Source organism: Mytilus californianus, unplaced genomic scaffold (assembly GCF_021869535.1).
Source record: "Mytilus californianus isolate M0D057914Y unplaced genomic scaffold, xbMytCali1.0.p SCAF_4, whole genome shotgun sequence".
Taxonomy (NCBI): Eukaryota; Metazoa; Mollusca; class Bivalvia; order Mytilida; family Mytilidae; genus Mytilus; species Mytilus californianus.
The window spans coordinates 1,511,940-1,530,160 of NW_026262690.1; the positions used below are offsets into that span (position 1 = coordinate 1,511,940).

General features: G+C 32.6%; 1 protein-coding gene across 1 annotated transcript in view; it reads left to right on the forward strand.

Annotated features, from left to right (window-relative positions):
• The window catches only part of LOC127737250 (CD109 antigen-like), a 90,939-nt gene that overhangs the window by 53,767 nt on the left and 18,951 nt on the right, over positions 1–18,221 (forward strand). Inside the window, exons 22-26 of the mRNA XM_052247793.1 lie at positions 2,292–2,381; positions 3,434–3,571; positions 4,969–5,107; positions 5,748–5,924; positions 6,875–6,956. Of these exons, the coding sequence (XP_052103753.1) occupies positions 2,292–2,381; positions 3,434–3,571; positions 4,969–5,107; positions 5,748–5,924; positions 6,875–6,956 (626 nt within the window). The remainder of the gene's footprint in view (positions 1–2,291; positions 2,382–3,433; positions 3,572–4,968; positions 5,108–5,747; positions 5,925–6,874; positions 6,957–18,221) is intronic.

The window sequence follows — 18,221 nt, forward strand, 5'->3', positions numbered from 1 at the left end:
ATATATATATATATATATATATATATATATAATTATCAGCACAACAATGTTAAATCTGCAAATTTGCGGAGCCAATTTTTGTTCTTCCCTCGCCTGGATTCGAACTTATGCTATTGGGTTATTGTGACAACACCGCTTGCACTGTGAATTAAACCTGGTTTTATAGCTAGCTAAACCTCTCATTTGTATGACAGTCGCATAAAATTCCATTATATTGACAACAATGTGTGAACAAAACTGTCAAAAATGTCAAAAATAAGGGTATGTGCAATCAAGATTGTGATATAATCTAAATAATAAAAACAAACAAATATGTCAACAAAGAAAAACAAAATGGCATATAGACAAAGCACATAAGCAAAAATGAAAAACAAGAATACAAAAAATGACGATAGCCCAATAACACAATGGCGGGATGTATAAGTACCAAGCCATGCCAAAGGATATCACCAATAATAACCTAAACAGTAAAGTAAATAATTTAAAAAGACAAATAAAAGAACACTATAACACGAAATTATGATGAACAGCATCAGTACCTAGAATCTATACTTCAAGACCATCGTGTATTATTTGTGAAGTTGATACGGAATATTTATCAACAAGGTCTTGGTATCTTCCGATGAACCTTTTTAGAAAAAGGACGAGACGTTTTTTTACATAACCCTTGTTCATCAACTTTCTGCTTAGACACTGGTGACGTTTTATAAAGTCTAGATAGCAGCTTCAAGCTCTTGAATACCGAATGAGTTGGGAAATGTATATCCCATATGCAGGTGAAGTTAATATATTGCTACTGAGGTGGGGTAAATTGATAATTTCAAAATTAAAATCGTCTCATTTGTCATAGATTCTGGTACTGAGATGACAGCTTATGTCAAATTCGAGGTAAAAGCCAAAAAATGGGACAAAGGAAGCCGTGTCTGTTGTTTGTATAGTTTCACATTCTGGAGGATATATTAATTGAACCCAATCAGAAAAGTTTGGATTGTTAATGGAAAGAACATCATCAATATATCTGAATGTGAAATTAAAGGATCTGGCTTCTTTGATTTTCTTGTTTTTGACAAGTGTCTGAAGGAACTCCGACTCATATGAAAATGAGAGGTCGGCAAGGAGAGGCGCACAGTTCGTTCCCTTAGGAATGCCGACAATTTGTTGAAAAAGTCTACATCCAAATTTAACAAATATGTTGTCAAAAAAGAACTCCAGCATACTGATCACTTGTTCCTCTGTGTAGCATGTTTTACCTTTTTGTTCACTTTTAACAAAATATGCCGTATGGTATCCCTAAGTAATAAATTTACAGCGTATGCTACCATTTTTATATGGAAAAGCATTGTGGATTATTTCGTTTAGACGATTTGTCAATTTCACAATGGGAATGGTGGTATACAGGGTTGAAAAATCAAAAGTTTTGATATAATTAATTTCAGAGAAAGATCGAGATTTAAATTTATCCAGAAGTTCTTTAGAGGTTATTAGAATCCACATATGGTTAATACCACTACGCGAGTAAACAGTTTCTCAGTATTTCTGAAGACCCTCTTTCAATGCGGACAGAATTTTATTCAATCTGATGGACAATTCCTTCGTAGAACATGCAGATGAGCCGGCAATGTACCGTTGTTTGTACGGAATTTTGTGAAGCTTAGGTATCCAATGCAAACAAGGTATTTTATGCTTGCCCTTTGTCAAGTAAACACAACGGACGTAAAGAAATCAGCAATTAATTAACAAATCAATCAATTCATAAATCAATCAATCAAACATTCAAGTTATACGTATAGATATATATCAATATATATAGCTGCTGTCGTCTAGGTTTAAAAAAAATAAAAGGATGCACGGAGACAACAATCCAGCTGACAGAAGATGTCATCAAACGTTATTCATCATTTAAGTTTGGAACTATACTCGATTGTCAAATACATACAAATCATATAAATTGAGAGATGGTCATACCTTGAGTGCAGATATACCATATTTCAATTCCGATAATATCTTTATTTTGAATAATTGATAATCTCGGTAAAATTTTCTTTATCCATATACTCGAAAGAGTACAAATAGGTAGAAATATTTACCTTTGTGGTTATAACTAGGCGTCCTCAAAATATGTTGTTGCATTATTTCTCGGAGTTGTAATACACTAATCAGCTACCTTTTCAAAGTCTGAATAAGTGCAAAATGATAACACTTGCGTATTTTTCATTTGGAGATTGTTACGCTATATGAACTTTAAAGTTATTTCTATATTCTTAAAAACTTAATATGAAGTTTACTTCCAGGTTTCAGTGAAGCTTGCTAATAATGTAAACTTTACCTTTGTTGATGCAAATGGAAACGACTTCAATCCAGCTCCAAACGGTTGGAGAAAGGTAATTGTGCTATGATAGTAATCCCATGGTGTTGCATAAATCATTTGATAGTTTAAAACCCATTAATTATGATTAGAGTATCAATGAATATGTATACTAATTATCATCATTTATAAAACATCCAAATACTCATTGCTTATTGTTGTGTACAGTAAGTGACCCATATTTGTTGACATCTTTGTCATTCTATCTGATGCAGATAGTTGTCTCATCGGAAATTATACCATATTTCCGTATCTTTGTATTCATTTAGTTTGTTCATTGTTTTTTATTCATATTTCCATACCATTGGATATATTTTATTATCGTTTTAAATATACACTCCTTGTATATAATATATGCAGAGAGGAAGATGTAGTATGATTACCAATGGGACAACTATCCACTAGAGACCAATCACCCGTCCCCCTAACAGTGGTGTTACAGCACAACATAAGAACAAATTGTAAAAATCAGTTGTAATGGCTGAATTCGAAAGATCAGGTCAAAGAACAAAATAATACAATCAACATAAAAAAACAGACAGTTTTTGCATTTACTGAAAGCTTGTTTGAATTTGTTTACGACTTATTAAAAAGTTATGTCCTCCCAAACAACCTGTATCAATTAGTGCACATCATACAAAGTTAATGTTAAGACGTTCTAAACAGCATGAGAAACGCTTGTGCAATGCCGTTATATATAGTTATATTTAAATCTTAAAAAAAAAAACCAAATTCAAACTTATGTTCATTCAAAGGATCATTGCGTTTATATGGACCGTATATAAAATTACGGATTCTCTTAAGAACATCACCGTTAAAATAATATGTAATAGGCCGTTTTTAATAAGGATTCTACAGATACCGCCAAAATTTATTATATGTGTATCTATGATAAATTTAGTATACGTTTTAAGTAATTTTGTAACGAAATCCATAACTAAATAATGTACAAGTTATAGACAGATAACATTCATTCAAATCTTAAACGTCCCTTCAGACACGGGCAGAGTAAATATGTGTCTTCCTATTTATCCAAATAATTGATTGTCGTTTTTTAAATGATTGCAGTCTGTGTTTGTGAAGAAAAACAGTGTTGAATCTGTATACTTTCCTCTTAAACCAACAGCTCTTGGTAAAATACTTTTGGACGGAACTGCAAGATCTACTATAGGTGCCGATGCTGTTCAGCGTGAATTCCTGATAGAGGTAATTTAATCATTTATATAAGCAGAACGATCATTTAAATTTACCACTATTTGTTGCTTTAGGTGAAACACCAATAATTCGGGCCCCTTCAGAAAGAATATACCAGAAAGTAGTACAAATTAATAACAAAATAGGTCCTCCGCTTAACTTTTAAAAGAAGGGTATATTTTGCCTGGTTTTCAGATCTGAAGTACCTATTTTGGTACTTCCTATATTCCATGAACTAGTACGCTCTTATATCCAATCAAAGGTATGTTGAATTTTTCAGCACAAGACCAGTTAAGGTATTGCATTGACATAAATAAAGGCAACAGTAGTTTACCGCTGTTCAAAAGTCATAGATCGATTAAGAGAAAACAAATCCGGGTTACAAACTAAAACCGAGAGAAACACATCAACTATAAGAGGAAAACAACGAAACAACAGAAACACTAAACTGCAACAAAAACAAACGCCAGCATACATAGAAACGGACTATTTGATAAAAACTGTTTTCCGAGTGCGAATTCGCATTGCTATACGACGTGTCTCGGTATTTATACATCCAACATTTATGTATTTAGTTATGATGTTTCTTTTGTAAGTACTGTTAGATATTGTGTAATATCTTATCGTTTGTGGTTTGAATTCTATATTGTCGGTACATTTCACATATGTCTTATTTGTCAAAATAATTATGACGTCGTCACAGCATTAATTTAATATAGCCTTTCAAGACTGTCATTATCTAATAGTTATTTGGACTAGTATTGTGAAAATAATTGTGAATTTTTGGATCTCGCTCAATATAACTGTATGAATTTCAAGATTATATATACGTCACTTTTTGTGGTGTCCTGTGCTGTCTTAAAGTCATGGTAGATGTCCGTTGTTATACTGCGGTTTACATGTTGTAATGTATTATTATATTATTTAGTTATGCATTTATCTGTGCTGAGTGTTGTTGTATATTTTTTAACATTGCCATATAAGCGGGAGGTTTGGCTAGCCACAAAACCAGGTTCAACCCACCATTTGTTTCTTAAAATGTCCTGGACCAAGTCAGGAATATGGCAGTTGTTGTCGAATGGTCCGTTTCTGTGTATGTTGGCGTTTTTTATATTGTTGCTGTTCGGTGTTTCTATTGTTCCGTTTTTTTCCTCTTGTAGTTCATGTGTTTCCCTCGGTTTTGGTTTGTGGCCCGGATTTGTTTTCTTTTGATCGATTTGTGACTTTTGAACAGCAGTATACTACTGTTGCCATTATTTGTTACTTGTTTTCGTGTTGAATATAAACTTTTCTTCAAATCGGATAGAGAACGTCTTGCCATGTAGTAAAGCATAATCGGTTAAAACTACAGTAAATTGAGTAAGTGTAAAATGAAGCCTTATATTGGATATGGGTAATTAAAATTGTAGGCCGAAGGTATAAAACAAAACTACAACGTTCCATTACTTATTGACCTCCGACAAAGAAGAAGGTTTACAGAGACCATTCCTTTGTCTTTCCCGCCAAATCTTGTTGAAGATTCAGAATTTATCAAAATTCAAGTGATTGGTGAGTATGCAATATAATCATATTAAACTCTAAGTACTTATTTTAACAACAGTATTCTGATTTTCTTATATTGACAGTTTCAATTATAGATTTAACAGCGGGTTTTCTTAACAAGTCATATGCATGCTATAATGCAATAAAAAAGGAACAAGAAAACTACTGGTTTAAGTTTAAATGATTACAAGTCATGCTATAATGCAATAAAAAAGGAACAAGAAAAATACTAGTATACGTTAAAATGAGGCCCCTTACAAAATCAAATGATTGTTTTATTGGTGTTTATACAATCTTCTAGATACAAGGCACATCGTGAAAAATAAACCAATAAAAGAGAAATAAGTCAGAAAATGAAAAAGATAAAAACATAGTAGAAATATTGTGTTACTTGAAAATTACTAGAAGACATTACATACAATGCTTTGTCACAGACAAATTCAGAAATTCACTTTTCTACTCCTACAACTACATGCGTAAGTAATGTCTAAACCCTTTTTAAAGTCGAAAACATTGCCGTTCTCTTGACACTGCACAAATTTGGGTTATTTTCATTATGTTCATTTCTCATATCATCATCTGTAAATCAATATAACATTAATCTTAAAGAACAGCATTAGCCATAAGTGTAACATATTTTTCACAGGCGACCTTTTAGGGGCAACACTAGCGGGACTTGAGGATCTTCTTCAGATTTCATACGGTTGTGGAGAACAGAACATGGTTAGATTCGCTCCAAATGTTTATGTCAGCACCTACCTGAGAACAACAAACAGACTTACAAATGATGTATTAAATAGAGTGAAAAACATTTTAGAGGGAGGTAATGCATATATATATATATATAAATACAGCTAGAAGATCAAACGTACAAGGATAGGAGGGCGTTATTTGCCTAAATGGAGAAAAAAATTACTGCAATTTCATTTTACGACTTATGCCAAAAACGGATACTTCCATCTTTCAAAAAGGGTGGGTGGATGTACGCCTCCTACGCCTGTTGAATCAGCCACTTGGATATAAATTCATAATCAATTAAAACTTATACCAAATTAGGGCTAACAAGTAGAACGTTAACCTAGTATGCTTGTGTTCATTTGACAGTGAACGGTTTGCGATATCATTATCATTTTAAAAGTATTGTTTATGAATAAAAAATATAACCAGGAACGAATGTTAAAGACATATATGCTTCAACAACAATCAATATCTGAATGTTCTGTTGAATAAAACCACTAATTCATAGCCCCCTTTCTTTCTATGTTAAATTCTGCACCTTCAAGCATGCATAGCTATTTTGTCTTAAGTTTAAATAAAGTGGTAATCATTTCATGCCAAAACTATGCCTTATCCTGAATTGTGCTAATAAAATCAACATACCTTTAATTGCATATTAGAGATCACTGGTTCCCGGAAGTTTGGTAGTACAAAAACAGGTACTGAGCAACAAGGCAAATATGCCATCCTATCTTAATTTCATATCTTTTTTTATTATTCTAAAGAAACTTTTAACAAGGGTTCTAAAGTGATCCCAAGTCCTTAAGCTTTCAGGTGATACTAGAATTACCCAAATATTATACTTATTGACAACGTTAAGGCTATGCATAGGAACTATTTTGTTTAAAATATGTACTACTTTCTTGTATGTTCTTTTGACCGGGCGGAATTAGTGGTTCTACACCTTAAATAGCTATAAACAAGTTGCACTTTTATTACTTATAAGGATCTCTTTAAAAAATGCATACAATTTATTAACATTGTTCTCTTAAATAGGTTATCAAAGAGAACTTTCATATGTTCATAACGATGGATCCTTCAGCGCTTTTGGAAATGATGATAAAAGTGGAGCTACGTGGTAAGATTTATTCATTATAATGTCTGAAAATCCCACCAATGTGTACATTATCTGTATGTTTTGAAATCTTTTAACACATCGTATACTAATATTAGAACTAGTATTAATGGAGAAACACACACCAATAAAAGAAAACGATCAAGGCAACAACAATGAAAGATGATCATGGAACGCCAAAACTGTCTTGTTTCATTATATGATGTGCATTTACCTTTATATGATGTTCACTTGTCATTAAATGGTGTGTAAACACCTTTATATGATCTGCAAGTATCCTTATATGATGTCCACATATCATTATATGATGTGCAAACATCCTTATATGATGAGCAAATATACTTATTTGATGTGCAAATATACTTATATGTTGTGCATAAATCCTTATATGATGTGTAAATATACTTATATGGTTTCATGTGCAAATGTACTTATATGATGTGCAAAGATCCTTATATGATATGCAACTATACTTATATGATGTGCGAATATCCATATATGATGTGCATTTTCCCTTATATGACGTGCAAACATCTTTTTACGATGTGGTTGTGTCTTATATTATGTGCTTGTAACATTATATAATGTGATTCGGTTTACTTCATTATACGATGTCAAAACGTCCTGATATGATGTGCTTTCATCGTTGTTATGGTCAATAAACATGATTACGATTAGAACGATTACTGTCTACGTCATAACTGATTCCGATCTGCTTCTCCGGAATTACTATAAACCCTGCTCAAATCTGTACCTTCCCTTTGGAAAATGGTTGAGCTTTTAAAAGGGAAACATTGGCACGTTGACACCTCGTTTTAAAGATGAAAAAGTCACATCTTATATAATTGTTGAAAAATTGCCAAAGTTTAGGTTTAATTGATGGTCTACAATAATGAACATAAGGTTAAAGTTATCACATTGTGGTTCCTTGACTTTGTATTGAGTACCTGGACTACAAATATTAGATCTTCCAGAGGACATCCTGCAATTTTTTTTAATGCCTGTTTACTGTTTCTGATCTAGCAGCTCCAGCCTCGTATCAGCTTCCGAGAGTGCATTTTATAGCAACAATGAGACAGTGCAATTTAACAAAAATCAAAAATCAACGTTTCAAACATTTCGGAGGAAGATTTAGATCAATTGAAACAGGAGCAAGTTGAAGAATTTCCCGGCTGCGATGAAAATATGATAAAACAACTTCTATTGCAAAAGTCACCAATTAAATCCCAGTCATGTTTAAAAGTATTTCTTAACAATAGCTATAAAATGATCTGCTCATGCATAATTATACCGGTATGGATGATTAATTGATTGATTAATTGGTGTATTGATTGATGTTAAACGCCACTTTTAACACAATCATTCAATTTCGTGGAGGTCAGTTTATATTGGTGGAGGAAGCTGTAGTGCCTGGGGAGAACCACCGACCATCGGTAGGAAAACTGACAATTCTAGTCAATTAATATTGTAGTCGAGCTTACCTGCAACGTGCGGTATTCGAACTCACAAACTAAGTGTTGACAGGCTAGTGATACAGTAGTTCGACTGATAAGGAGATATGGGATGAAATTCAACTCGGTGCATTACATTCGCGCGCAGCTCTTTATTACGATATCGTGCATTTATTTTACAGCTTCCACTAGATGACGATGGATAGATGCTTAACTTCCAGAGACAAGTAAATATGCATATTCAGGACGAGAACATGTTAATGTAATATAAATATTTACACTGCTTTGTATTACACCGACAAGCTGAGCCGGATATTGCACGTGCTAGTTCACAAGGTAACAGTCCACATGAAGACCTATCATCTTACCAGGACACATTATTCTGATTCCGAGACGACCAGTCTTTGCTTTTACTCCTTAATGCCGTGTGCTTAGCGGGGAAACAGCAAATACTAATTTAAAAGTCCTTGGTGTGACCCGGCTGGGGTTCGAACATACGACCTCCCGCACTCGAGGCAAAAATGCTACCATGAAACCAAAGAGGCGGTGGCTTCAACTAGACAGTAACCTGCAATATAAGAGGTTTCCTGTGAGTCCGCTCATATATATGTTAGCGGATATAAGTGAAATTAGGCATTAAGCTTAAATCCTAGGCAATAAGCTAACGCCTAGGCAGTAAGTTTATTGCCTGAATAATGTTAGGCATTACTCTTAAATCCTAGGATTTAAGCTTAAATTCTGAAAATTATGCCCAGGCATTAATGTTAATGCCAAAAATGATATTGAGAGTAAATAAAAAGAAATTTGTTCAAAGTTAAAATACATTTTGTACATAACAAAATAATAAGAACTGAAATTTAAATATCAATTACATGAAATAAAATCATAAGTAAAATATTGATGATAAAACTCATTGAATAAACCTTTTGAAATATATTTTAACTTGTTGGGTAGTTGTCTCATTGGCAATCGTACTACATCTCCTTATTTTTGTATTGATAGAGAATTGTATTGAACTTTATTTGTGACACATTTTATTCTATGGCACAGACTATTTCACAGCTTTAATTTTTTCTATCATTTTTACCTGGCGATCGTCCAATACCTTTGTGTACAGCAGAATTATTTCGAATATAGTCGAATTTGATTCCAATTAACCACTGTTATAAGACTATTTACCGGATTTGTAATAATATAAGCAACACGACGGGTGCCACATGTGGAGCAGGATCTGCTTACCCTTCCGGATCACCTGAGATCACACCCAGTTTTTGGTGGGGTTCGTGTTGCTTAGTCTTTAGTTTTCTATGTTGTTTCATCTGTACTATTTTTTGTCTGTTTGTCTGTTTATTTTTGGCCATGGTGTTGTCAGTTTGTATTCGATCTATGAGTTTGACTGTCCCTCTGGTTTCTGTCGTCCCTCTTTTTTAATTCGTTGTTTCTCATCCATGCAGTAAGCATGTCATGAACATTTCGGTTTGACCACTCAATACAACCCTGTGATTGGAGATGAATTGGCTTCCCATGAACGATAACAAGTTCTGGCCACATTAGTATTAATTTAGCTATAACAGCAGCAAATGCACGACCTTTGTGACTTTGATGTTTTTATTATACCTCAGTTATCCTTTTCTATATAAAATAAGTACACAATATTTTGACTATTTTTCAAATTGCAAGCGTTGAACTATTTGACCAGTCAATAGTTTCAAACTATTGGACCTCGATGAAACTTTTTGACCGCAGGCGTCATTATATTTCGCAGAATTTCAAATGCAGCTACGGGGTTGGAGGATGTTGAGAATACCGTGGGAGTTGCGACGTCGCGTTTTACCTATTGTTTATAGGGTTGACGTCTGTACAGGACGTAGCCTTAGCATTCGATACATACATGTATATGAAATAAACATTAAACAGTATGCTTATGTTTCTGCTTTTTTATATTACGATAGTTGATTTAGCCCCGACATTTATTGTCTGTTGTCTCTTTCGGTATAATTAAACACTTACTGACTGGATATTCGTGAAATAGTAAGTTCATTGTCCCCTCGGATACAACTATTGCCCTCGGCTACGCCTCAGAGCAATCGTTGCACCTCGGGGACAATAAACGTACTATTCCACTCATACCCAGTAATAAATATAAAATATGGCACACCAAATATTGTGAAAACATTAACTAAATTAGAAACCACATTCGAAGCGTTTTTTGACGTAAAAGCTCTAGAAATATAATTTTTGTTCAGGCTATCCTGTTACACCATAAGATAGCATAGTTTCCATCTCACTTTGATAGGAAATCGATTAAATGAACTTGCCCTCTACTGCAAAACTCTTTGGATAATACGGGTTTTACTATTTCCCTCTTCCCTATGCACATTTTATTATGAAATAGTACAATGGAGTCATGGGAAATGTTTGCAAAGCCATTATTAAGTTGTTTAATTATATGGTCTATAATAATAATAGGCCGCTTTGACATATTTCTTTGAATATATGTTTATTTTTGGCCATGGCGTTGTCAGTTTGTTTTCGATCTATGAGTTTGACTGTCCCTCTGGTATCTGTCGTCCCTCTAAGCTGTGAAAAATATGTTTTTTTCTCCCCAAATTACCATACAGTTCCTCTAGAAAAAAATAAACTTTGAAATTTCCCTCATGCATTCTCTTTTACTTAAGTTACCAGTCTTTAAAACCTTCCATGGTAAAAAATTGTCAAATGTTCATTGTACTTTTGCCTTGTGTATATGATCTTTGTTTTCACTGATTAAAATGTATATTCCCGCAAAGATTTAAGAAAATGTTTGTTTCTTTAATGCTAATAATTCAGTTTAAGAAACGAAAAGACAAGATAGGTATTTAGGTGTAATACCACCAAATCATAGTACGTCACATCCGTTTGCATACGAAAATAGGTCGAAAAAAAATATTCCCTTGAATTTGACAGTTGTAGGTAATTGATCCTACATTTCATTGCAGTAAAACATTTCTGGGTCATAATCATATATCTTGGGTATTTCAAAGCACCATTATTTTTTTATTTTGGGTTTCTATAGAATATTTTGGAAACTTGCGGTTACATGGTTACTAAAGCTTGTACACAGGTTAAAAAAGGGGAAAATTTGATTGGTTAACTTCCAGTGATGGTTATTTTCTTATATGCAATGAAATGGTATGTGAATTTTTTTTTATAGTACTGGACAGGATAAAACTTTACTCATGCCAAGTATTTTTTTATTTGAAACAAAGATAAATTCTGCACAAATTTTTGAAAAGTGCAAATTTAACAAAGACTAATAGGGAAAAATCAATGGTGGTATTACACCTAATATGGGAAGCTGTACATGCACATTTGACCTTGTGAGTACTCTCATGTGTTAAAATTTCTTGCTATTTAAGTGAAATATTACAAATAATGAAATATTCTGAGTGGATTGAGTATCCAAAACACATTTTATGAGAAAATTTCCTTGAAATAGGACTCTACCATGAATATTAGTTGACAGAACAAGCCATACTTAGTGTTTTGGGGAGCTTTTTCTCCTTATTTCTTATATTCTGCTATAATAGAAAATTTTTCCTAGGAAATACTTTAATAAATATATAGTTATAAGTGAATGAAATTATTTTTAAAGCAGTAACAACAAATTATTCACTAAAAGAGAAGCTTTTTATGTCCCTCTCTGGAACGCGGCGTAAATTTAAGTTTTACGTTTGGACTTATTGAAATCTCCTTGGAGACAGTAAACTTTTATACGGATAGTTCATTCAGCTTGAATACTTCAATTAATCATTTATTAAAACATTTCTATCATAAATGAGTGAAAGTTACCCCAATTTTTTTATTTATTGGCCTAAAAAGTTGAAATTTTGAGGTAATGAGAGGTATAAATGGACCAATAAATACCTTATAAGGAAGACAAAGAGGTCCTTTAGTGGTATTTATCATCCTAAAGTCATCTTTTGTGTCATATTCAACTGTTTGTAGGCAGATGAGATAAATATTTGATCATTTATTGGTCCACACCATATTCTATCATGATGCGGCTTGGTTTGGATTTTTGGAAGAAATTTTGCTCGAATTGCTGTAGATGTCGTCTTACATTATACTAGATTTTTCTCAAACTATTGAACTGGTTATGACAAAACTTTACAGGAATGCTTGAAATAACCAGTATTACAAAGGAAAAAAGTCACATTCAGTTTATTCAACAAAAAAGTCTTCTTTAAGAAAATTTACATATCAAAACAAAAAACAGATGGAAAGATGATGTCAGTGGCAAAATTTCATATCTTCAGTTGTCTATTTTTTACCACTCAATCCGGCTCGACCATTGAAAAGCAATACCACAAAGAAATAAGAGTAAGTTCTGTTTTGAATACGAAAAAATACTAAAAGATGAAGATCTTTTAAAACATTTCATATTATTTTTTGGAATATAATTTTTAAAATATTATTCATCAAGAATATTTCACCGAATTAACATGTATTTGGAAGATAAACAAAAATCCCAAAATTAACTTATTGCCTGAAATTATGTTTGGCAATAGGATGAATAATCAACAATAGATTTCAGGAAATAAGCTTAATGCCTGGAAATTTCGTGCAATAACTTAATACCTAGGCGTTAGCTTATTGCTTAGGATTTAAGCTTAATGCCTAATTTCACTTATTGCTGCTACCATATATACACCTCCAGACTCAATGAATCGAACTGTAAACAGGGCTAAGGTACCGACCATTCATCATTTTTTTTGGGGGTATGTTTTTTTTTAAATGTTTGATTCTTAATTTCTTGTTGGTCTCATACAGATAGAGAGTTGTGTTTTTTTTTTACGAGAGGCGCTGCAGAAGTTAAATCAAGCGCTATAGATTGAAAGTCAGGCGTTGTAGATATAATGTCCAGCGCTGTAGGTATGAATTTCCTTTACATCTCCGGCTCTGGACTTTACTCTCAAGACCAACAAGACTCCGAAATTATTCAAGCTTGAAGATTGAGGATGTTAAAAATGTCTTTTTTTAAAATAAAGTCCAGTTTTCCAACGGTAACTGATATTGTCATACAGGCATGTAAGGCCATGTGAGCTATTCTTGTCATTAAGCATACATTGTCCGGTAACTTTCGCATTTTCACCTTCTTCTCTGAAACCCCTCCGCCAATCTTAATAAAGCTTAAGAATAATGTATTGAAAGTATTATACAAAAGACCTTCATTTAGTTCCGATTGGTGAAAAATAATACCACCAGAGTCAATCTTTGAATTTGACAGATCAATTTTTAAAAATCCTCTTCACTGAAACTGCAAAGCTTTATGTTTGGAAACTCTATATGATTAATGATGAGTTGACTCCTTTCAACGATGACCATTTACTATTGATAGGTTGCCGATCTTGGTTACAGTGGCACATAGCTTCCATTGAAAAACAACGGGAAATAGTATTATTAAACCACTTTTTCATTAAAAAAATTGCGCAGAATTTCAAGATTTATTCCTACATGTACTTTCTATTTTCACCAAATCTATTCCGGCGATGAATCCTTGTAGGGGTAATTTGGCTTTAAATAAAGGTTTTTGGTTAGAAACAGTAAACAGTTGTAATGGTGAGCAATACGCAATCTAGAGTAATGTCCAAATAGTTTGCCTTACCTTTCATATTGATTTTGGATGTAGACTCGAGTATCTTATTCTTAATTTGAACACATTTGTTCAAGTAAAAAATAATGTTTGTAAATATTTGTCCCTCCAAGCATTTTAGAATTGTGAACTTGAATAATTTTTTTTTCGATAAAAGTTCAGTTCGGGGAGATATAGTTTGCGGCGGCGGCTTTTAATATTTTGCGTTTATCTTAAAAACTACAATAGATTTAGAAAAAAAAAAAGAATAGTGCAATGAAAACAGTCTGAATATGCTTTATAGTAATGGTCCCATTTGGGCAATTTGGACTCTTATGAGTTTTGTTGTTTCATTGCCTACTATCTCGATAACTTATTTATAGAGTTACCTTGCCTTGCAAAATGGTATAGATAAGAACAGATTTACAATTAAATAATAATTCATGACCGAAATTATAGATCAACTACTAAGGGTCATTTTCTTTCATTGGTGGAAGTGGAAGGACACATTGGAATTTCTCTTATTTTTTTCAAGTCCCAACCTTGGAGAAAGACAATAAATTCAAGACCCTCTTTCCGTAAACATAAGCATTTCACCCCCTTCCACACACACACACACATTTCTCAATACTTTTGTTCGTAATAACATAAAAAAATACATTAAATTTCTATTGCTATTATAATTATAAAATATTACGTCGGTACTGGATCTAGAACTTAAAGTGTGAAAGTTGTTTGCGACTTCAGGGAACTTCATTTGGATATTTTGATCTCATTGATATTTAAACAAACCTTAATTCAAATTTAGCTTCAAATGAAAAATACTCTGCTGGAAGAACATGTTGAAACTTAGGATTTATGTCTTAACAATTGAGGCGAGCGGATCGAGGCGTAAACAATTGATTTCTTTCGAGTCAAAACTATTTTATTTACTGTAGGGGGAAGTGAAGGGTGTGGGTCGAACCCTGAACAGTTGTGGCATTTATGGACACACTATTCAAGCTTGATACAGCTCTAAATTTTGATTATGATTAAATACTTGACACAGCATATGTTTCTGACACAGAATGAATGTGGTCTAAGATCCTACAAACTGGACATTTACCTATTATATGGTCCAATATCCACAATCTAAATATATGCACGGTTAGATACAGCATATCAAAGAACCCCTAGGATAAGGAAACATAATATAAGTCATTGTCAACTCAGAAATAATGCTAGCAACCTAAAATCTCATTTATTTAATCAGTTCTTATCAGAAAACATTATTTGTGCAAACTGTAATCACCCTGTTGAGGATAACCAGCATTTCTTTTTTATTTGCCCTAAGTACAATGATACTAGACAGATTTTACTTGATTCTATTTACTTTATTGTTGATAATATTGACATAAATATTGATTTATTACTTTTTGGAAACAGATAATTTTGATATGATATGAATATTGCTATTTTTAAATCTGTTAAAAAATATATCAGTGACACTCACTGTTTTGTTTGAAATTGTCTTAATTTATTTATTTATTTATTTATTTATTTATTTATTTATTTATTTATTTATTTATTTATTTATTTATTTAATTATTCATTTATTTATTTATTTATTTTCTCATTTCTTTCCTCTTTGTTTCCTTCAACATTAATTCATTTGTTCGACTAAGTAAGCTTAGTGTCTCTTCTAAACCTTATATATATATTTCTAATGACTTATACAAGATATTTACATGTCTCAAGGTACTTGAATAAATGATGATTGATTGCCTACATACTTAAATATACTTTATGGTTTACTTTTATAAATTTTGACTTGGATGGAAAGTTGTCTCATTGGCACTCATACCACATCTTCTTATATCTAATTACATTTAGTATTTAACACTGTAAATATATATTTGCTTGTGTGTGCTCATAAGTAGCATGCATTTTCCACTATATCTTATTATTTTAAATACAGTTGTTAATATTTGAAATATATTTTGTACATGTAATATTGAGAGAACTTTTATAGGCTTTGCCTGTTGCTCAATCCTTTTCATATCTTTATGAATAAAATATGTTTAAAATAAAAAAAAAAATCAAAGAACCCCAAGAATTTTTGCTGAAATCAAACAAAGTTTAATTTGGATGTTAATGTGGACTAATCTGAAAACGGGACTGAAAATAAAAAGTCTAAATACACGATTAGATTCGGGATATCAAAGAACCCAAATAATTCAATTTATTTTTGATGAAATCAAACAATGTTTAATGTTTGACCTCAATTTCGGACCAATTTAAGAACGGGGCTCAAAATCAAGAATCTGTTTACACGGTTAGATTCAGCATATTAAAGACCCCAAGACTTTGAATTAAACCCCATTGAAATTGGTCAAGAAATATGCAATTAATACCGTATTAGAAAAGTATTGTTTTCGGCCCCTAATTCCTTAACGGTTGAGGCTATAACCCCCAAAATTAATCCCAAACTTCCTTTTTTTTTGGTATGGAACCCTGTGGTACAATTTCATAAAGATCCATACACTAATACACAAATGATTGTCCTGAAACAAGAAAAATAATTGTATTTGGCCCCTTTTTTGGTCCCAAATTCCTAAACAGTTAAGACATTTACCCAAAAAATCAATCCCACACTTCTTTTTGTAGTATGTAATTTTGTGGTACAATTTGATAGATATCCATACACTATAATGAAGTACCATTATACGGCCGCAAATTTATAAATATAAAAACTTAAATACCACCTTTCAATTCCAAAAAATATTTCACCACCCCTCCCCCCGCCCCCCTTAATTTCCTCCTATCCTCTCTTTTTGGGGTTACACATGATCGGTTCCTTACAGGAGTCATTACCTTTCCAATGTCCGATTTTGTGTCTTTGTTTTACTTATATCTTGAGAAAAGTGATATATAAAGAGAAAGTCGAACAGCTAAAATGATCAGCAAGGCAAAAATTACAAAAAATGAACATACTTGAAATTTATGTATCTACTTCTTATAGAAGAAACTGCATATAAAATAGAAGATACTTTAAATGGAAACAAACTATGATGTTTGCTTCCCTTCTGAACCAAATAATGTCTTTTTCAAGAAATTTGGAATCAAACATTTCATTCTTGAGTGTGGAGGTGTATGTATGAGCGGCTTCCTACGAAACCTTTTATGTTACGGGTTACTGTCTAGTTGAAGATGTAGAATAAATGCATGAACACGTAATAAAAAGCTCTGCGCAAATGTAATGCACCGAGTTGAAGTTCATCCCATATCTCCTCCATATCTCCTTTCATCTATACCGGGGCCGAATAGTCTAAGTAGTCGAATTATTGTATCACTTGCCCGTCAACACTTAGGTTTCAGTTCGATTCCAGAACAAAAAAGCACGTAAGCTCGACTCCAATTTTAATTGACCAGAATTGGAAGTTTTCCTACCGAAGGTCGATGGTTCTCTCCGGGCACTACGGCTTCCTCCATCAATATAAAGTGACCGCCTTGAAATAGCACGATAGTGTTGAAAGTGGCGTTAAACACCAATAAATTTTAAAAATTGACTTGATTTAATAGGTGTCTTTTGCAATAAAAGTTTTTTTTTATCATATTTTTGCAGCAGCAGGGAAATTCTTCATCTAGCTCCTATTTCAATGGATCTAAAGCTTCCTCCAAAATGTTTGAAACGTTGAATTTTGTTACATTGCATTGTTTCATTGTTTCTATAAATAACAAATAAATAATTAGAAGCAGTAAACTGGCATTCAAAAACAAAATGCAGAATATCCTCTGGTAAATCAAATCTCTAAACTCCAGATATTCAATACACAGTCGAGGATCCATAATTCAACCGTATGTTCATTATTGTAGGCTCATTGTCGATTTAACCTAAACGTTGCAATTCATATTTTGACAATTTTCCAACAATTATATAAGATGTGATTTTCTCATCTTTAAAACGAGATACCAACGTGCCAATCTTTCTCTTTTAAAATCTCAACCATTTTCCAAAAGAAAGCTAAAGATTTGAGAAGGGTTTATAGTAATTCCGGAGAAGCAGATCGGAATCAGTTATGACGTTGACAGTAATCGTTCTTATCGTAATCACGTTTATTGACCATAACAACGATGAAAGCACTTCATATCAGGACGTTTTGACATCATATAATTAAGTAAACTGAACCACATCATATAATGTTACAAGCACATACTATAATG